Below are 21,447 nucleotides of genomic sequence, written 5' to 3' on the forward strand. Positions count from 1 at the left end.
CGCCATGACCTTGTTAGAATCTGCTTCCTTGGTAACGACAGATGCAAAGTATTCATTTAATACCTCAGCCATGGCCCCTTCGTCCATGTGTAAATTCCCTTTTTGGTTCCTAATTGGCCCTACTCCTCCTTTTACAATTTATATGCCTATAGAAGACTTTGGGATTCCATTTTATGTTGGCTGCCAGTGTTTTCTCATAATCCCTCTTTGCTTCTCTAATATGCTTTTTCATCTCCCATCTGAACCTTCTGTATTCCTCTTGGTTTTTTAAGTTAATCCTAGGTGTTAGACTGGTAGTACTCATTTTATTTTTCCCAAGAGACAATATTACCAAGTTTTGCTGAACTGTCCACATTTTAGAAACACGTCAATTCCCCCAATGGCTGAGTTGGAATGTATATTCCCTGGTGTGCAACTGATCTAACAGACTTGGAAGGATTCGAGACTGATCCACGATCATTGTTGAGCTAAGTGGATCTCAGCTTGCAAAAAAAAGACTTGCATTTAGTTGTCTCTCACTTTGAAAAGCGCTTTACAGCCAATGAAGTAATTTTAAAGTAAAGTCAGTATTGCAATGCAGGAAACAAGGAAGTCAGTTTCTGCACAATAAGCTCCCACAAACACTAGGTAAACCAGAGCAACAGGAGTAATGGAAGGACCCAGTTCCTGTAAAGTGCCTGTGTATGGAGAGGAATAAATTAAGCTGTTCTCTTATCCCCTCGCTCACAGTTACATAACCTGTAGATGCTACTATGATGGACAAATTACTGAGCTTATTCAACCAGGGCCAAAATAGTTACCATCAAGGGCCAGGAAAGAAATGGAAATACATGTGAAAAAAAAACTCAAACTGTTGATATTTTCAGATACAAAAAAACCTTCTAAATTTGAAGTCAAGATTTAGTTTGTATACGCAGAAAAAAATTTAAAATGTGCCAAAATGTTCATACATCTGACGATTACATCAGCAGATTCAGTTTACAGTGCATTTTTCTTAATGGAGAAGGGTGAGTAAGTGTCTTTACCTTCTCTTGAAATACGAAACAGCTAAGTAAAGCTGTAGCCTGCTCAGCTGCCAAATCATTGAAGATCCCATTAAACATCATTTCTGTCAGAAGAAGTTCATCCGCACTACAAGAGAAACGAATGATCTGGTTATACCAATCACAGAAAACACTGATGGTCATTTGTTATAATTCATGCTTTACTACTACACAATTGCATTGCATAAAACAAATTGAATATATAGCGCTCATCTTGTGTAGGACGGCATGTCTAAAAATTGGACAACAAGTTAATATAGCTGTCAAATAAAACATGCAACATCTAAGATTTTATAAATAGGGGTACCAGAATCCAAAAGTATGGATCATAGATCCAATACAAATCATTGGATGGTCTATTGTATCAAGAATGGCTGAGCATTTGAACAAGTATGAGCTGGTCAAAGGGAGTCAGCATAAGAACATACTTAAATAAAGAACTTAATGGGAGGTGGTGGTAAGAGAACGGATTAGTCCAAGGTAAACTGGAATCAAAAAGGAGAAGGTTCAATTACAGCCAAGATGCATTCCTACAAGGGGGAAAGGAAGGGCAACCAAAGCCAGAGCTCTCCGGATGACAGAAGAGACAGAAAGTAAGATGGAGCAGAAAAGGGTGCACATGACAGATGTCAGGTTGATAATACAAGTGAGACTAAATGTAGAAAGTTCAGAGGGAAAATGAAATAAGAGAAGCAAAGAGTGTGTGAGAAGTGACTAGCAACTGACATGAAAGGGAGTCCAAAAGTCTTTCACAGGCGTTTCAATAGTAAAAAGATACATGGCAGATGAAATTTAATGCAGAAAAGTACAAGGCGATCCATTTTGGTAGGAAAAATGTGAAGCGTGTCACGAGGCATTACCCTTTTATTTTTGAAAATGTGATGTTTCAACTTTCAACTGACTGGAAATTTTGCAATTTGAACTGAGACAGAGCAAACTAGTAAAAAATGCAAGGCCACTTCCCAAGGTGAAGGTGAGAAACAAACAAATCATCCTCAGAGGTGTGTGAAGAGAGAGACATTGCCTGTAATCCAGACACCCATTGAAATTCGTAACTGTCGAAGGAAGAGACGTTAAGAATGCAAAGTACTGGATATTGAAACGATGGCTGCTGCAGACAGACCTACCCAAAACTTCTTGGTGCAAAGAACATTTCATTTTTTTCCTAATATTATTGTGGGATACTAAAGCAGGCTTGTGGGGCCTGTGTTTTTTTATTCATTCATGGGATGTGGGCTTCGCAGGCTGGGCCATTTATTGCCCATCCCTTGTTGCCCTTCAAAGGTGGTGAGCTGCCTTCTTGAATCACTGTAGTCCATGGGGTGCAGGTACACCCACAGTGCTTTTAGGAAGGGTGTTCCAGGATTTTGACCCAGTGACAGTGAAAGAACATCGATATATTTTCAAGTCAGAATGGTGAGTAACTTGGAGGGGAACTTCCAGGTACTGATGTTCCCATCTAACTGCTGCCCTTATTCTTCTAGATGGTAGTGGTCGTGGGTTTAGAAGGTCCTGTCGAAGGAACCTTGGTGAATTCTTGCAGTGCATCTTGTAGATGGTACATACTGCTGCTACTGTGCGTTGGTGGTGGAGGGAGTGAATGTTTGTGGATGTGGTGTCAATCAAGCAGGCTGCTTTGTCCTGGCGGTGTCAAGCTTCTTGAATGTTGTGGGAGCTGCACTCACCAGGAAGGTGGGGAGTATTCCATCACACTCCCGACTTGTGCTTTGTAGATGGTGGACAGACTTTGGGGAGGCTGGAGATGAGTTATACGTCACAGGATTCCTAGCCTTCGACCTGCTTTTGCAGCCACAGTATTTATATGGCTAGTCCAGTTCAGTTTCTGGTCAATGGTAACCCCCAGGATGCTGATATTGAGGGATTCAGTGATAATAATGCCATTGATCGCCAAGGGGTGATGGTTAGATTCTCTCTTGTTGGAGATGGTCATTGCCTGGCACTTGTATGGCGCGAATGTTACTTGCCATTTGTCAGCCCAAGTCTGGATATTGTCTTGGTCTTGCTGCATTTGGACATTGACTGCTTTAGTATCTGAGGAGTCGCGAATGGTGCTGAGCATCATGGAATCATCAGCGAACATCTCCACTTCTGACCTTAGGATGGAAGGGAGGTCATTGATGAAGCTGCTGAAAATGGTTGGGCTGAGGACACTACCCTGAGAAACTCCTGCAGTGATGTCTTGGAGCTGAGATGATTAATGTCCAACAACCACAACCATCTTCCTTTCTGCTAGGTATGACTCCAACCAGTGGAGAGTTTTCCCCCCGATACCAGTTTTGCTAGGGCTCCTTGATGCCACACTCGGTCAAATGTGGCCTTGATGTCAAGGGTAGTGTGTGTGCGTGCCTTGCAATAATATTATTGGATGTTTTATAGATTAAGAATCTATTTGGACTGTTGCCTGGCAAACATGTTTATTTGGGAGTCTAGCTAAGTAGAAATCTTTTGGAAAATGTTATAAGAATAAATTGTCAAGTGTGTGCGTGTGTTGTGTGTGTATGACTAATTAAACTGAAGACAAGCTGCAAGGTTTAAATCATCAAAGAGGTTAGGTGTAAAAGCAGGCATTTTGAAATGGAGACGGGCAAGCTAAGGTGAGATCCTAGTAGATAAAACATGAATGGGAGTTTGCATTGGGAGATAAGTGGGGAGTGAAGTGTCAGCTGTTTGAATTTAAAAGAGACATGACCGGAAGTTTTACAACTGTCAAAAATTATAAATAATGAGGCAAAGTTATTAAGTTTATTTTTCCCAAAAGTGCTGGCCATTATGACAACATGAAAGATTTTTATATTCTGGGAAAGGTAACTTCCAAACAATGTTTATAACAATGGATTTAAAGATCAAAAGGGGAGAAAATATATTTAAGGAAAGATTGAAAGCTGTATGAGAGGAGTGACCGTATGAGATCCTGAAAGGTGGGTTGTGCGAAGACAGACTTGTGAAAAGCAGCCTCTAGCCCAGAGAAGTATTTGCTTATTCCAGAAATCAAGGTTTTGTTAAAAGCCTTGGAATTTCCATCGTCCAGTGAGAGAAAGAGAGCAGCTGTGAAATACCTCCCTTATAGCAACAGTGGGTGCCTTGGATGTTTTATAGGTTAAGAATCAATTTGCACTATTGCCTGGAAAAGGGTGTTTATTTGGGAGTCGAGCTAAGTCGAAATCTTTTGGGAAATGTCATAAGACTAAATTTAACCGTGTAACTGTAATCTTGTGTGTTTAAGTTTTCTTTTGTTAATAAGTGTTTTAATTTAATCTTTAAAGTCTCTGAAAGTGGTAGTGGACTCTTTACTTCTGACTTCAGTGCACATACCTTCTTGTAATAAAACTGTAAATTGCAAATCGTTGAGATAGCTTGGCCAAGTTTCCCTTTGGAATTTGGTCAGCCTGGCAATTACCACCTGCTATATCATAACATTGGAAATATACAATGGGTGAAGTGTTTTGAGGCAAGGGTGCCCAACCATTAAAGAGAGATTGCATGTGACACAGGCAGTGTCAAGAAAGTATTAGGAAACAGGCTGAGGGCTGCTCTCTCTACCTCCCTCTCTTTTGAAATAAATGTGTCACCCAGTTCAAGAAGCCAACTCTACCAAAAACCTACCAGCAAACTGAGATCACGTAATTGCAACATCTTCTACATCTGACCACATCCAGGAAACCAGCCAACCTAAATCATCCGCAACGTTTAAAATCTATACCTCACGGACAATCAAAGGACACTTAACCGTAAATTTTTTTACCTTTTTTTATTGGACTCTAACTCCTCTTATTTATGGAGTGTGTGTGTGTGTGTGTGTGCATGTGCTTGCGCGCGCACGCCCAAATGACTGCATGAGGGCTGAATGCGTGACATCGCATTTTTGTTATTTTTTCTCAGGTTTAGTGGTTATTAAATTTGCTCTTTCTTTAACTCAAGAAAACCTTGTTTGATTGGCTCCTTATTGCTCACAGCTTAAATAGTTAAACGCATTCTGATTTGGAAAACGCATATCCTTGTGAAAAAGAAACAAATCTTTGTTGTGACCAATTGAGGAGGTTGAATAGAGGGGAGTCAGTTCACCCCTTCTCACCTGGTGATAATAAGAGACAATATGAAATAAAGGATACAATTTTAAAGGGGATGTAGGAACAGAGGGTCTCAGGGTATATATGCACAAATTGTTGAAGCTGGGAGGACAGTTGAGAAAGTTTTTAAAAAGGCCAAAAGGATCCTGCGCTTTATAAATAGAGGCATTTGAGTACAGAAGCAGGGAGTTATGGTGAACCTTTATAAAGCACTGGTTCGGCCACAATTCGAGTACTGTGTCCAATTCTGGCCACTACACTTTAGAAATGATGTGAAGGCAGTAGAGTCTGTGCAGAAAAAATTCATGAGAATGAAGTCCCTCAACCCTGGAACCAATTATGTGGATAGATTGGAGAAGCTGAGACTGGTTGAGAGAAGATTTGATAGAGGTGTTCAAAATCATGAGGGGTCTGAACAGAGTGGATAAGAGAAAATGTACCCATTGGTGGAAGAGTCGAGAACTAGAGGCCACCAATTTAAGGTGAATGGCAAAAAAACCAAAGGCAAAATGAGGAAAAAAATTTATGTGGTGAGTGGTTAGGATGTTGAATGCTCTGCCTGAAAATGTGGTGGAAGCAGATTCAGTGTGGCTTTCAAAAGGGCATTAGATAGTTACCAAAGAGAAAACATCTCCAGGGCCACGGGGTAAAGTGGGGGAGTGGGACTAGTTGTGTTGCTTTTGCAGAGAGCTGGCAAGGGCACAACATTTTATGATTCCATTCTATAAAGAAGGGTGGTGCCATGAGGGACCAAAAGGAGATCTACATATGGAGGGAGAGGGCATGGCTGGGGTACTAAGTAAGTACTTTGCATCTGTCCTTACCAGGGAAGGAGATGCTACTGAAGTCATAGTGAAAAAGGAGGCAATTGAGATACTGGATGGGCTAAAAATTGATGAAGATGTGTTATCAGAAATGCTGGCTATACTCAAACATGATAAGTGACCAGGATCAGATGGGATGCATCTGAGGATGCTGAGGGGAGTACGGGTGCAGTGATTCAAGAATGCCACGACCACCTTCTCAAGGGCAATTCAGGCTGGGCAACAAATTCTGGCCTAGCCAGCAACACCCACATCCTGTGAAAGAATATTTTTTTAAAAACTTGCAGGGGCACTGATCATAATTTTCCAAGCCTCCTTAGATACAGGGGTGGTGCAAGAGGACTGGAGATTTGCAAATGTTACACCTTTGTTCAAAAAAGGTGTGACGATAAGCTCAGCAAGCACAGGCCAGTCAGTTTAACCTTGGTGGTGGGAATGATTTCAGAAATGTAAATGCAGGACAAAGTAACCTGAGCAGGTGCTGACAAATTAAGGAAAGCTTGCATTAATTTGTTAAAGACAAATCATGTTTAACTAGCTTGATTGGCATTTTTGTTGAGTCAGTGGAGAGGGTTGATGTGGTTCATGTGGTGCACATGGGCTTCCAAAAGACATTTGATAAAGTGCCACATAACCAGTTTTCCAGCAAAGTTGAAGCCCATGGAATAAAAGGGATAGTGGCAGCATGGATGCGAAGTTGGCTGAGTGACAGGAAGCGGGATAGTGGCTTTTTTTTTTGGGCTGGAGGAAGGTATACAGTGGGGTTCCCCAAGGGTTGATACCAAGACCAGTGCTTTTCTTGATATTAATGACCTAGAGTTGGGTGTTCAGGGCACAATTTCAGATGACACAAAACCTGAAATTACTGCAAACTGTGAGGAGGATAGTGATGGACTTCAAGAGGACACAGAATGGCTAATGGAATGGGCAAACATGTGGCAGATGAAGAGTAAAGTGCTAGCAAGAATGAGGAGAGGCAATATAAAATAAAGAGTACAATTCTAAAGGTGGTGTAGGAACAGATGGAACGTGGGTATATGGGCACAAATCATTGAACGTGGCAGGGCAGGTTGAGAAAATGGCTGGAAAGACATATGGAATCCTGGGTTTTATAAACAGAGGCAGAGTGTGCAAAAGCAAGAAGGCTATGGTGAAGCTTGGCCTTAACTGGAGTATTGTGTCCAATTCTGAACATTGCAATTTAGGCAAGATGTAATGGCTTTAGAGAGGGTGCAGAAAAGATTGACAGAATGGTTCCAGGAAAGAGGGACTTCATATATGTGGATAGATCAGAGAAGCTGGGGTTATATGCGAACATACAAACTAGGAGCAGGAGTAGGCCACTCAGCCCCTCGAGTTTGCTCCACCATTCAATAAGATCACTGCTGATCTCCTACTGCAACTCCACTTTCCTGCTCTATCCCTGGATTTCGAGATTCCCTTAGCGCCCAAGAATCTATTGATATCAGTCTAGAATATAGTCAATTGCTGAATGTCCTCAGCCCTCTAGGGTAGATAATACCAAAGATTCAGAGCTGGATGAAGAAGCCTCTCCTCATTGCAGTCCTAAATGACCAACTCTTATCCTGATACTATGACACCCCCCAGTACTGGAATTTCTCCAGCGAGGGTAAATGGCCTCTTAGCAGCTTCCTCGGCAAGTCCTTTTAAGAATTTGATACATTTCAATGAGATAGCATCTTATCCTTCTATATTCTGGAGAATATAGGCACATTTTACTCGATCTTTACTACCAGGATAGCCCTCTCATCCCAGGAATCAGTCCAGTGAAGCTTTGTTGCGGCCCCTCTAAAGCAAGGACATCTTAGGTAAGGTGACCAAAACAGTACATAGCACTCCAATTGTGGTCTCAACAAAACCCCACATGGTTACAATAAATCTTAAATACTCCAATTCCTTTGCAATAAAGATCCACATAGGATTTGCTTTCCTGATTGTTTGCTTTAAACATGTTAACTTTCTGTGATTCATGTACAAGAAACCCCCAATGCCTCTGAAGACCAACATTTAAGAAAAGATTTGTATTTATATTGCACCTTTTACAACGACCAGATGCCCCAAAATGCTTTACACTTTTGAACTTCATGAAGTGTCATCACTGATATAATGTGGCATGCAGCAGCTAATTTGCATACAGTAAACTCCCACCAACAACAATGTGGCAACGACCAGGCAATCTGTTTTACTGTGATGCTGATTGAGTGATAAATATTGGGCAGGACCCCCAGGGATAACTATCCTGTTCTTTTTCAAACTAATGCTATGGGATCTTTTACCCCACTTGAGAGAGCAGGCCCAGCCTTCGTTTAACATCTCAACTGAAAAACAACATCTCTGATGGTGTAGCACATGTTCAGCACTGCCCTGGAGTGTTAGCCTAGACCTTACAACTCTGGAGCAAAAGTGTTTCCCCACTGAACCACAGCTGACACTTAATAGTTTCTCACCTTTTCAATAAAAATTCTGCTTTTATACTTTTCCAACCAAAGTGGATACTTGCACATTTCTCCAACATTATCCTACATCTGCCACCTTCTTGCTCACTCATATAACTTAGATATAACCTTTCCAGCTTTTGTGTTTTTACCTCACAGTTTACTTTCCCATCTAGCTTTGTATCAGCAGCAAACATGGATATGATACACCAGGTTTTTTTCAACTAAGTTACTGACATAAATAGTAAACAGCCAAGCCCAAACACCGATCTTTGAGGCAGTCCATAGTTAAAACCTACCAAACAAGGTGGTAGATGTAGCTCAGTGGAGAAAAGACCTGCTTGTTCCTACTGTGTTTCTGTCCTTCAGGGGATCAGTTAGCTCAGTTGGCTCGATGGCCTGGTTTGTGATGCAGAGTGACGCCAACAACACGGGTTCAATTCCCGCACTGGCTAAGGTCATCCAGCCTCATGAGGCCTTCTCAACCTCACCCCTCGCCTAAGGTGTGGTAGCCCTCAGGTTAAACTCACCACCAGTTATCTCTCTATAAAAAGAGAGCAGGCTATAGTCCTCTGGGACTACGGTGACTTCCACTTTTTTCACTTCTGTCCTTAATTTTCAATCCATGCTAATATATTACCCCCACCAATACTGTGAGTCTCAAACTTGTCTAACAAGCTTGTGTGTTGCTTATTGAATGCCTTTTGAAAATCCAAATGTATTATATCCTTATACTGTTCCTCCTTACCTACCCTACTAGCTGTACCCTCAAAATCTCTAATAGATTTGTCAAGCACCATTTCATTTTCATAATACTAGGCTGACTCTGCCTAATCATCTTCACAACCTTCCAAGTACTTGTTACCATGTCCCTAATTACATAATCTGGCATTTGGCCTGTTTCCTCTCACCCTCCTTCCTTAGAGCTTTATTTGCTACCTTCCAGTCCATTAGGTCCAGAATTCTGAAAAATCAAAACCAATCCATAACTTCTTTTAAAACATTATGGCATAAGTTATCAGGTCCAGGGGATTTGGTGGCTTTTAGTCTCATCAATCTCATTTGACTTTAGTTCTCCACAATTTCTAGTATGTTTTCTGTGCCTGTTACTGTGAAGACAGACACACAATATTTGTTTAATTTCTCCACCATTTCCTTATTTCCCATTATAATTTCTCCTGTCACGGTCTCCAAAGGGCCTATGTTTACTTTGCTAATCTTTTCATTTTTACACTTCCAGAAACTCATACAATCTATTTTTATATTTCTTGGTTTGCTCTTATATTCTTATTTCTCTTGCTATCAAACTCTTGGTGATCCTTTGCTGATTTTGAAAACCTTCCCATTCTTCAGGTTTACTACTCTTTTTGGCAATATTGTAAGCTTCTTTTAGATGAATACAATCCTTAACTATATAAGCAATAGCTGGGCCATTTTCCCATGGAGGTTTTATTCCTCAAGGGAATACATATTCGTTGAGAATGATCAATTATTTATTTAAATGGTCGCCCTTCTTCATCTACTGGCATATCTTTTAACCTAATATTCCAATCTACCTTAGCAAATCGCCCCCATACCTATGTAATTGGCTTTGTTTAAATTTAAAACCCGGGTTTTGCACTAAACCACATCACTCTCAATGAGAAATGTATCATAAAATGATCACTCTTTCCTAGAGGATTCTCTAAGATTACTAATTAACATGGTACAATCCTGGATCTTAAATAGCCTGTGCCCTGGTCGATTCCTTAACATATTGTTCTAGAAAACTGCAATGAACTTGTCCTCCAAACTACTTTTGTCAATGTGGTTTGCCCAGTCAATGTGAAGATTAAAGTCACCCAACATTATTGCATTGCCTTTATTACATGGTCTTCCAGCTTCCTGATTTATACTGTAACATTGTAATGACTGTTAACAGGCCTATAAACCAGCACTACCAGTGTTTGTCCTTTTTTTTCCTTAGTTCTACCCATAATGATTCTAATTCCTTATTTTCTGGGTCAAGATAAATTTGTGAAGGTTAGGACATGTCAAGCTAATCTAGTTGAACTTTGTTTTTGGAGGCGGTCACAGACATGGTATCTAAATGGATTTCCAGAAGGCATTTGATATGGTTCCACCTTAAGACATAGGTTGGTGATTAGTTGGAAGTAGGAAACAGAGAAGGATAAACTGGGAGCTCTGATCTGTGCACTGTCACGAGCAGTTTTTCTCAGGGATCTCTGCTGGGAGCCTCAGCATTTCACTGCAAATTAGTGACCTGGATGAAGAATACTCTAATACGCTAGATACCCAAGTTTAGATATGACACTGAGACAGGAAGACCAGTAATTGTGTACACAAAGTTGTGTACATAGAAGCAGGATGTTACAAGAGAAAATAGACAGATTGAGTGGGCAAAACTATGACAGATGAAGTTCAATATGGGGAAGTGTGAAGTCATCCACTTTCAATCCAGGGAAGACAAATCAGCATATCTTCTTAATGGCATGTGACAAGGAACTGCTGAGGAGCAAAGAAATTTGGGAAGCCAGGGACACAAATCACTAATTCTTAGTGCACAGGTTCCAAACATGTTCAAAAGGCATCTCAAAAGAGTTGAAATTTCAAAGTTAGGAAATTATGCTTCACTTCTACTGTGCCTTGCTCAAAATGAACAACAGCTAGTATTTATATTGTGCCTGTAATGTGGGAGGAGAATGCTTTACAGGGTCATTATCAAACAAAATCTGATAGATTCACATAAGGCAATCTTCGGGCAAGTTTGGTCAAAGAGGTTGGTCTTAAGGAGTGTCTTAAAGGAGAAGAGCTAGAGATGCATAGAAGTTTAGGAGGAAGTTCCAGAACTTAGGATCAAGGCAGCAGAAAGAACAGCTGCCAATCATGGAGCAATTAAAATTGTGGGTGCACAAGAGGTCAGAATTAAAGGAGCATAGAGTTCAGACACCGCCTTGTAGTGCTGAAAAAGATTACAGAGATAGGGAGGGGTGAGGCCATGAAGGGGTTTTGAAAATAAGGATAAGAATTTTAAAATCAAACTGTTTTCCAGACTTGGAACCAATATGGGTCAGTGGGCACAGGAGTGATGGGTAAACCGTATTTAGTGCAAGTTAGGACATGGGCAGCAAAACTTTGGATGAATTCAAGTTTATGAAAGTTGCAGATGGGAGAATGGCCAGGAGAGCACTGGAATAGCTAAGTCTGGAAGTAACATTGGGGTGGGCTGAGGCAGAGTCAAAGACAGTGTTAAAGGCTGATGGAAGTCAGACTCCACCTGAAGAGCTGTGTTCAGTGTGGAGCACCACATATCAAGGAAATATACTGGCCTAGTAGAGGGTACAGGGTAGATTCACCAAAATGATATCAGGGCTTAAAAGGCTGCAAGGACAGTCTATATAGACTTGGCTTATGAGTTCATATGGTTGAAGAAAAAAAAAGAAATTTATATGGTGCCTTTCATGTCCTCAGGATGTCCCAAAGCACTCTTTAGCCAATTAAGTACTTTTGAAATGTAGTCACTGTTATAATGTAGAGTATGTGGTTGTCAATTTGCATACAGTAAGGTCCCATGTGACAATGACCAGATAATCTGTTTTCAGAATAATACAGAAAAACTATACAAGAGATACAATCTTAAAAATTAGAACAGGCTGTTTAATTGTGAAATCAGAAAGCGCTTTTGCAGCACAAAAGGTTGTGATAATCTGGAATAGAACTCATGCAGGCTCATCTGAAACTTATAAGACTGAGGTCAACTTATTGTTGTTAGATGAGGACATCAAAGGATATGAATCAAAGCTGGGGAAATGGTATTGAGGTACAGATCAGACATGATCCAGTAGAACGGCAGAAGAGGCGCAAGGGTCACCTATTCTTCCAATGTTTCGGGACCTCGTTTTAAGAAATCAGATATGGTCATGCAGAATATAGTTACAACATGATATCAGGGCGACAGAATTTAATTATGAGGAGGAACTGAGATATTATAACAGAGAAAGTTAAGAGATTTAGTGATCAAAAACACTTAAATGAGGGGCTTTGACAAGGTAAATGAGGAATAACAATTTTCACTTGCCAATGAGTTAATAATTGGCATAAATTTATATTAAGAATGAGAATTTAGGAGAACAAACTTTTAGCCATAGTTTTTTTTAGAATATGAAGCACTCTACAAAAACAACTGTTCAAATAGAGTCCATAAAGTTTTTCAGCGGGAAGTGGGTAAATGCCTTTTTTTTTAAAAAGAAAGGGTATGGGAAACAAGGGGAATGGAACAAAGTAGATAATTGTATCAGAGCTGACACAGGCATGATGAGACAAATGAATTCCTTCTCCACTATTAAATTTTATAACTCTACCTCAGAGCATTTTGCATTAAGGGTGACAAAAGAGTTGCCTGAAAAAAATAGACATGTTGGAGCTTTTTGTCTTGCACCCATCAAGACACTTCGCAAGAATACCAATGCAAGGGGAAAACAACAATTTATACTGTATGAGAAGAGAGTGCTAATTGTTTGGCAAGTGGATTCTAATTGGTAGAGGCATTTGCATTGGAGAATGCACCAGTGATGGTGACCGACAGTTAGCTGCCAAGCATTGTTTGAAATTTAAACCAGGCAGCTTCACCCTGATTGGTCAAGCCATTGCCCTGAGGAATGAGTCAGTGAATAGCTGTCACTTATTTTGTTTAGCTGAAACAGACGCAATGTGTGTGCATGTTCTTTCTGTCTGCAAAGAACAGGGCCCTATGTATTAATATACGTAGCGCCCAGTACAGGCAAGTGCGTCACACTGTGAGCCCAACTGACAATCTTAAATTGGTTGTCAGCTTCCAGTACACACAAAAACGTATCGGGCTCACTGTGTGGCATGTGTGTGAGAGAGACTTAATTGAATTAGAGGCGGCTAGTCTGGGTGTTTTAATGTTAGAAAAGTTAGGTTTGAAATGTTAATTAGGTAAACATGGGAAGTTTAGAAACATAGGTGTCAAGGGGACATTTACATTTTTAAATAAACCAGACTAGATTGTTTTAAAAAGAGGGAATGTGTCACTTAGCAAGGTGAAGTTTAGCAAGTATGTATTTATTTTTCCCAAAGATTACTGGTAAAACTTAGTGCTGAGAGAGATTTTTATTATCAGAAAGATAAAGTCCAAAGACATAGTGAAATAATGGGAATTTGCATTCAAGGGGGAAAATATGTATAAAGGAGCAAAGGTTGTGCGTAAGGGAAGGCAGTCTAAGATTCAAAACGTGTGAAAAGCCTTCAGCACCTGCGCCTTCCGGGACTGAAGTTAAGAGAACTCATTCAAGGTATCGTTTACTTTGCCTGGGTTTTAAAAACATGTGTCTTACTGTTGCCTTAACGAAAGTGTAACTGGGAGTCAGATTAAGTAGGGGATTTAGAAGTTATCATAGTAGTAATTTGTAGATCTATGCATGTATTTCAAGTCATTTCTGCTGTTAATGAATGTTTAATTTAGTTTTGTAAAAGCCTATAAGACTTGGTGGTCTTTTTACTGCTGAATTCAGGGCACGCATCTCGAAATTTATACAAATTACAAAACAAGTTGTGGCAGTTGTTTCAAGTTTCCCTTTGGGATTTGAACAACTCAGCATTTACCATCAGCTGTGTCATAACCACAAGTTCTGTACTACCAAGAGTCTAGATGACAAAAGAGTGGATGCCAATCAGAAGAGGAAACAAGCTAAGGTGAGGGATGAAAGCCTTACCACTGTAACCTGAAAGTAAACCTGCTGTGCACTTATGCTAAAATTGTAGTATAAATGCAACATAAAGAAGAACTAAACATTTGTGTTGCATTGGGCCACATTTGCAACTGAAGTTTTGAAGTTTGCCCAGAAATGAAGCATGCTTACAATGGAGATTAGAAATTATGGCATTAATTAGGATAGGGGGAAATAATGTAATTCAAAGTGAAATATCCAAGTGTTTTCAGAAAGTGTAGATAATATAAACTGGTATTGCTAGCTTTCTTGATGCCTGACCTGCTTATTTCACAAGCAACTCGTCCTTTCATTTCAATGACATCAGACGAAGTGGCAAAGCCTAATCGCCTGATGACTCGTTTACGGCATTTCAGTTCATCCATCTGCAAAACTGTTCGTGCTTTCTTCAGCTCTCGCTTCGCTGCTTTGATATCTCCAGCAATCTATATATAGAAAGATATGAATATTTAATACATGCAATTAAAGTTTAATAGGTGGCATAATCGACCAGGTGGTACAAATCTCAAAGCAATTATCTAGAGGGTATCAACGCTTTGGCTCAAAGTTCAGTCAAGTTTTTCACTTTTTGTTTACATTTCATGTCAAAGGCTTTTCATCAAAACTCGAAGATGTTGCAGGTGAACAACTTTTAAGCAAGTGGAAAGCCAGGAAAAAAACAGGAAGGGAAAAAGAACTAAGTGGTAGGTGCAGGGCAGGAGTGATTAAATTACAGAAGTGATGATGGTGCAAGGCAAAATGAAGTAATAATGAGTGAAGTACAGAAACAAGAGATAGGTCCAGAGGATGGTTATTTAATGATCATAGCAGAATAGCAGATAAGAAGTGAAGCATGGGGGATGTGGCAAAATAGGGAGGCTCCCAGGAGTGCAGCGGATGAAAGGCAATGAGACCCTGTTTGCAGGTCATTGACCTGAACCATTAACACTGTCTTGCACTTCACAGATGGTGCTTCACTTGTTGAGTGAGTGTTACATCATCGAGTTTCAGCAAATCTAGACCACAAAAACAGGCAATTCGGCCCATTAATCTATGTGATATTTATGCTTCACACGAGCCTCTTCCCACTCTTGATCTAACCATGTCAGCATACTTTTCTGTTCTTCTCTCTCCAGTGTTTATTTAGCTCCCACTTAACTGCATCTATACTATTTAGCTCAGCTACTCCTTGTGACAGCAAATTCCACACGCTTACCACCCTTTCGTTAAAGAAATTTCTCCTGAATTCCCTAATGAATTACAACTGATGATCGTGTTATCTAGCCCCTGGTTTTTGATGGAAAACATCTTTTCTATGTTTACTCTATCGAACTCCATTTTAAAGACCTCTATTAGATCACCCCTCAGCCTTAAAGAGACCAGCCTGTTCAGTCCTTCCTGACAGTCATACCTTCTTTGTTTTGATATCATACATGGAACCTTTTTTGTTTCTTCACCATTGTCTCTATATAATACAGACACCAGGCTATGAGGAGTACCTCAAAGGTTGTCTAACCAAGGTTCCATAGTAGTTCAACATGACTTCCCTGTTTTTCAATTCTACCCTTTTTGAAATAAACCCGCAAATCTTGATTTGCTTTTTCCTATGGTCGGGTTAATCTATGTCATGACTTTTAATGATTTGTGTATATGTACCAAGATTCGTTTGCCCCTCTACCCCATTTAAACTCTCATTATCCAAGCAGTATGTGGCCTCCTTACTTCTACTACCAAAATGCACATTTTCACACTTAGTATATTGGAATTCATTTGCAAATTAAATGCCCATTCTGCAAGTTTATTAATAGCTTCATGCATTTTGTCACAATCTTCCTTTGTATTAACTGCACCCCACAATTTGGTGTTATCCACAAATTTAGAAAATGTACTTTTGATTCCAAATTGTTCATGAAAATTCTGAACAACAGTGGTTCCAGTAAGATCCCTGTGGAACAGCACGTAATGCCTTTGCCAGTCTGAGCAGTTGCCCTTAATCCTATTATTGTTTCTGTTTTGTAGCCAACTTGCTATTCATTCTGCTAACTGGCCCCTAATTCTACATGTCCATCTTTGGCCTGCTGCAACATTCCAGTGAAGCTCAACGCAAACTGGAGGAACAGCACCTCATCTTCCGATTAGGCACTTTACTGCCTTCCGGACTTAACATTGAGCTCAACAACTTCAGATCATGAACTCTCTCCTCCATCCTCACACCTTTTTGATCCCCTTTTTTCAAATATTTATTTTTTAATTTATATATATATATTTTTTCCACCTATTTCTATTATTATTTTAAAAATGTATTTCCATTCATTGTTTTAACCCCATCTTTTAACCTATTTTGATCTTTTCTCCCATACCGTCCCCTCCCCACACCCCACCTCCACTAGGGCCATCTGTCACTTGCTCATCCTGCTTTCTACTCTTAATGTCACCATTAGCACCTCCTTTAGCCAGTATCACCACCATCAACACCCCTACAACCTTTTGTTTATGACATCTTCTGCAATCTTTCCTTTGCCTCCACCTATCACTGGCCTTCTATCCAGCTTCACCTGTCCCACCCCCTCTTAAACAGTATATATTTCACCACATTTTTACTTCTCTTTAGTTCTGAAGTAGAGTCATAAGGACTCGAAACGTAAGCTCTGTCTTTCTCTCCACAGATGCTGTCAGGCCTGCTGAGTTTTCCAGCAATTTTTGTTTTTGTTTTAGATTTCCAGCATCCGCAGTATTTTGCTTTTACCTAATTCTACATGCCCTGACCTTATTCATGAATCTGCTGCACAATATTTTATCAAAGGTCTTTAGAATATCCAAATATATTAAACCGACTGTATTATCCATGTATACTTTTACTTCTTAAAAAAAAATCAATCAGATTGGTCAAGCATGACCTTGCCTTTTGAAATGTGCGCTGACTACTCTTCACTATATTTTCAGTTTCTAGATATTTCCTTCTTGCATTTTTATTCAGATTTCATTATCTTTCCTAATACCAATAGTAACCTAATTGGACTATAGCTCCTTATATTTTTTCTATCTCTTTTTAAAAAAAATTAAGTGCTTTTAGCATTTTCTGTTTTTATTCCACATTATCAGCATCTGTAGTATTCTGCTTTTGTTTATAATATATTTTTCTTTGATGTAAATTGTCATTTGTTCTTCAGACCCATCTATAGCCAACGGTTCTCAACTGTTATTTTTGGCTACATTTATCTTTAGCCAGTTTTAATAAGAGATAAAATAATTTTTGTGAACACAAGGTATTGCCAAAAGGATCATATGGACGCAAATCAACTCATACTTCAATGCTTCCTTAACATGCATTAGGATGCCAAAAGTTTATAGGTACTGTAAAGGTACCCATAAACACCATTTTGCAGCCTTGATGAAAATAATTTAGTTTCCTCATAAACAATGTATCACTCAATGTAGGTCACTTACCTGTGCTTTCCTCTCACAAAGCCTGTAGACAGTTTCCAAATTTGAGTCATTGTGCATAGAATGTGAATACATTCTGTGCTCAAAAGCCTCAATTTTCTGGATTACTTTCTTCAGTCCCTGATCCTTGATTCCCATATCATCAATTGGATCCAGTAAAGGTACACCATCAGGAAATCTCTTCTGTACTTCCTAAAACACACAGATATGTTAGGAATATACAGTGACAGGGCTATAAAGCTTTGAAAATACATTTCATGTAGAATTTTTTTAAATCTTCGACCCATTTTCTCAAAAACGCATTGCAATCATTTCAGGTTTAATGTGCTTTAAATAAGAAACTGAGATAGCTGGGAATGGGGCTGGTACAAGAATACATCTATATAAAATAATTTACCTGTATCGATTTCAAAACACTTTGCCTATTGTCTATTGGTCTCAGATCTTTTGGAATATATAGACGCACACTACTGATGGATGTTATTAAATGAAGTAGGATGGGAACAACCTGTTGAATAAAGAAGAAATGAACAAAACAGCACTATATTATTGCCAAATTCACAGAATACAAAAATGTGCTCAATCTATTGGCATTTGATGAATTAGCTCAAAGGATATAAAGTATATGGAAAAAGTTATGAATATCCTGCCTAATCTACGCACCCACTCATCTATGGAACAGAACACACAGAAAAACTCACTGCAGGATCAGACAAAAATGGATGATGTGGGATAAAATCAGGCAAGGGGGTAATTGTTTTATGACAATTTAATCATGCAAACTTAGGGCACTGATAAGCATAGATTTAACATGCATAGAAATTTGGAAAGTGTTATTAAGTATTGGAAAGTACTAGACTAATACCAGGAATGGGGGAGGGGCGGTGGTGGATTGTTTTATGAGGATAGGTTGGACCAGTTAGGCTTTTATCCACTGGAGTTTAGAAGAGTAAGCGGCGACTTGATTGAAACCGTTAAGATCCTGAGGGGTGTTGACAGGATGGATGTGGAGAGGATATTTCCTCTTGCTGGAAAATCTGGAACTAGGGGCCACTGTTTAAAAATAAGGCATTGCCCATTTAAAACAGAGATGAGGAGACTTTTTCTCTCTCAGAGGCTAGTGAGTCTTTGGAACTCCCTTCCTCAAAAGGCAGTAGAAGCAGAGTCTTTGAATATTTTTAAGGCTGAGGTAGATAGAATCTTGATAAGCAAGGGGGTGATAGGTTATCAGGGGTACGCAGAAGATACAATCAGGTCAGCCCTGTTCTTATTGAATGGCGGAGCAAGCTTGAAGGGCCGAGTGGTCCTGCTCCTAATTCATATGTTCCTCTCACATAGTCTGCCAATTAATGATTTGTGCATTTTTTTTGCTGCTTCATGCATAAAGTGATGTCCAAAAACTCAGGTGTCCAAGCGTCTGAAGATGCATTAGTAACATTAAAAAAATACTAATTAGATTAAAAACTAACAAAAGAAAAAAACATCTGACCATATCTTTATGTGTAACTATATACGTGGGGGAGTGGGGAGGGGTGAAAGTGGGAAGGGTGCCCAACACCGTTTTATTTACCATAATTGATTTTATACGCTAATGCGTATATTTGTAGGTTCCTAAAGTTGGCACTTGCTGGTATGCACCTACATTCTTTGGGCTTAACTAAATGGGATGTCTCCCTCTTGGGCAAGAGCAAGCGCATTCCATGTTGGGAATACAGATAAATTCCTTAACATGGATTTCTCCAGAGCTTGGTTTGGAGTTTCTTAAGAATGAACTTGAAGAAATGGATCACTGGTCGGACACTAAGATTACCCCAAAAAGGTACACATTGAATAAATGGGTAAAGCAACATGTCTGCGAGACATATATAGCATGAGACACAGAAGACAGATGAAAGAGGGAAAATGTGACCAGTATAAAGACAGAGATGGAGAAAGCATAATAAAACATCAAAGACAAGTTTAAAAAAATTGCACGAAAGCCAGAGAAGGAATCAGTGCAAGATGGGAGAAAGCAAATATGAAAAGCAAAGAACGATTATGAAAAAAGACCGGCAGCTAACATAAAAGGAAATCCCGAAGTAAGCTATAAGCGCATCAATAGTAAACGTGTGGTAAAATGGCGCTGATCATGGTGAAATCGTCAGTGAATCGCCCCATTCCTAATTTCTAGATGCAGCACAGGCCACTGGTGGTTGGATGGAAGATGCTTCCTTGAGGAGCTCTTGCAGCCATGTCCTGGGGCTATACTGATTGGCCTGATATTATATTTAAGACCGAGATAGATAGGTTCTTGATTGGTAAGGGGATCAAAGGTTACGGGGAGAAAGCAGGAGAATGGGGTTGATAAACTTATCAGCCATGATTGAATGGCGGAGCAGACTCGATGGGCCGATTGGCCTAATTTCTGCTCCTATGTCTTATGGTCTTATGGATAATCACAGCAGGGAGAGTTGATATCAGATTAAATATAATTGTTTTTATAACATTTTTTTCACATGTCAAAAATGTTCAGATCAAATCAAAGCAATGAAATATATATATTATTTGTCATTTTATCTAGTCATTATGCTAATACTAAATTAAACAAATTATGCCACTATCGTGTTTTTGACTGTAATACCAGGAATAAGAATTAATTAACCTAAGAATGGAGTTACAGTACAATCTCTGAACTCAAACTGAATAGAGAAAGGCTCCTTGGTATGAAAACCTTCTGACTTTTCAAGGGCGTGCACTTAAAAAATCTTGATACTGATGCACAACTGACAGTATCATCCTACCATGAGCATCCACATATCTAGACATATTTAACACAATATGTTGCTAAAAGTGTGCAATCAATTGGGGTTAAAATTTTCAGTGGTCAGGGTTTAGGATTTGGACTTGCGCCAGAACTAATCTCTACCAATTAAATGGCTGTATTAATGTTGTTTTCAACTGAATTGAGATCAACTGCAATCCACAAACCTGCATTTCTCCTTTGTCCCCTGGTTTTGCTGGTTTAGCTGCTCCTGATGCTGCAAGCTTCACACTGTCTTTACTGCAATGCAACAAAACTTCCACCACATACAAGGGATCCAGCTCCCCAGTGTTAGGCTGTGAATATGAACAAGGATTAAAAACTATGACCAGAGTTCTAATTTCTTTCAGTATATTTTTAATATTTGTGCATATTTTCTATTATTGGTAGCCTGTAAATCATAGAGAAACTAAACACATGAATGAAACTTCCAAGTCTTTTTAAAAGAGACATGCAACACAATGGTTTGTAAACTTAAATGTTTACTTGTGAAATTTTATGACTTTACTATTAAATTAATATCACAAAACATTTGTATATTTAATAAAGTTGTACATCAGGATTTGTAGAATTAATGATAAAGTAGCTACCTAGATCTGAAGAAAGTTTAGCAATAAGTAGGGATAAAAGAAAAAAGGTCCAATTTAGAACACTGATTACTGTGATATAGTGGAATCTGTTTTGTGTTCTGTATTCTGTATATAATTTATAAATTAACATAGGGGAATGTATTTATTTAATCTAAGGTAATTGCTGATGACATCTAATCTGTGATCAGATATTCAAAAAGATCTAGAATAAATCAATGCTCTGTATTAAGTAGGCAGATGTATTTTAAGCTTGGTTATGTTATGTTTTGCATATTAAAGCAGGAAAGATAGTTACTCTTTCATTTTGTTCAGAGAACCTATTTTGGAAATCTGTTAGCAAAAGTGGAAAAGGAGTTAAGATATTATGAAACTTAACAAGTCAAGTGACTCGAGGATTAAATTGACAACGGCAGCATACAGATCAAACAGTTCCAGTATTCATCTGCAAAGTTTGTCGGGGTTGGCCAGCATAA

The 21,447-nt window shown here is 39.2% G+C and overlaps 1 protein-coding gene across 3 annotated transcripts in view; it reads right to left on the reverse strand.

The window, feature by feature from the left end:
• mtrex (Mtr4 exosome RNA helicase) overlaps positions 1-21,447 on the reverse strand; it is a 157,808-nt gene that overhangs the window by 26,249 nt on the left and 110,112 nt on the right. For all 3 annotated transcript variants that reach the window (XM_078549726.1, XM_078549721.1, XM_078549716.1), the window contains 5 exons: positions 20,552-20,680; positions 17,982-18,092; positions 17,588-17,776; positions 14,423-14,586; positions 1,026-1,131 (listed from right to left, as the gene is read on the reverse strand). In XM_078549726.1, coding sequence (XP_078405852.1) covers positions 1,026-1,131; positions 14,423-14,586; positions 17,588-17,776; positions 17,982-18,092; positions 20,552-20,680 — 699 coding nt within the window. The remainder of the gene's footprint in view (positions 1-1,025; positions 1,132-14,422; positions 14,587-17,587; positions 17,777-17,981; positions 18,093-20,551; positions 20,681-21,447) is intronic.

The sequence above is a fragment of the Cetorhinus maximus genome, chromosome 1 (genome assembly GCF_964194155.1).
Source record: "Cetorhinus maximus chromosome 1, sCetMax3.hap1.1, whole genome shotgun sequence".
Lineage (NCBI taxonomy): Eukaryota > Metazoa > Chordata > Chondrichthyes > Lamniformes > Cetorhinidae > Cetorhinus > Cetorhinus maximus.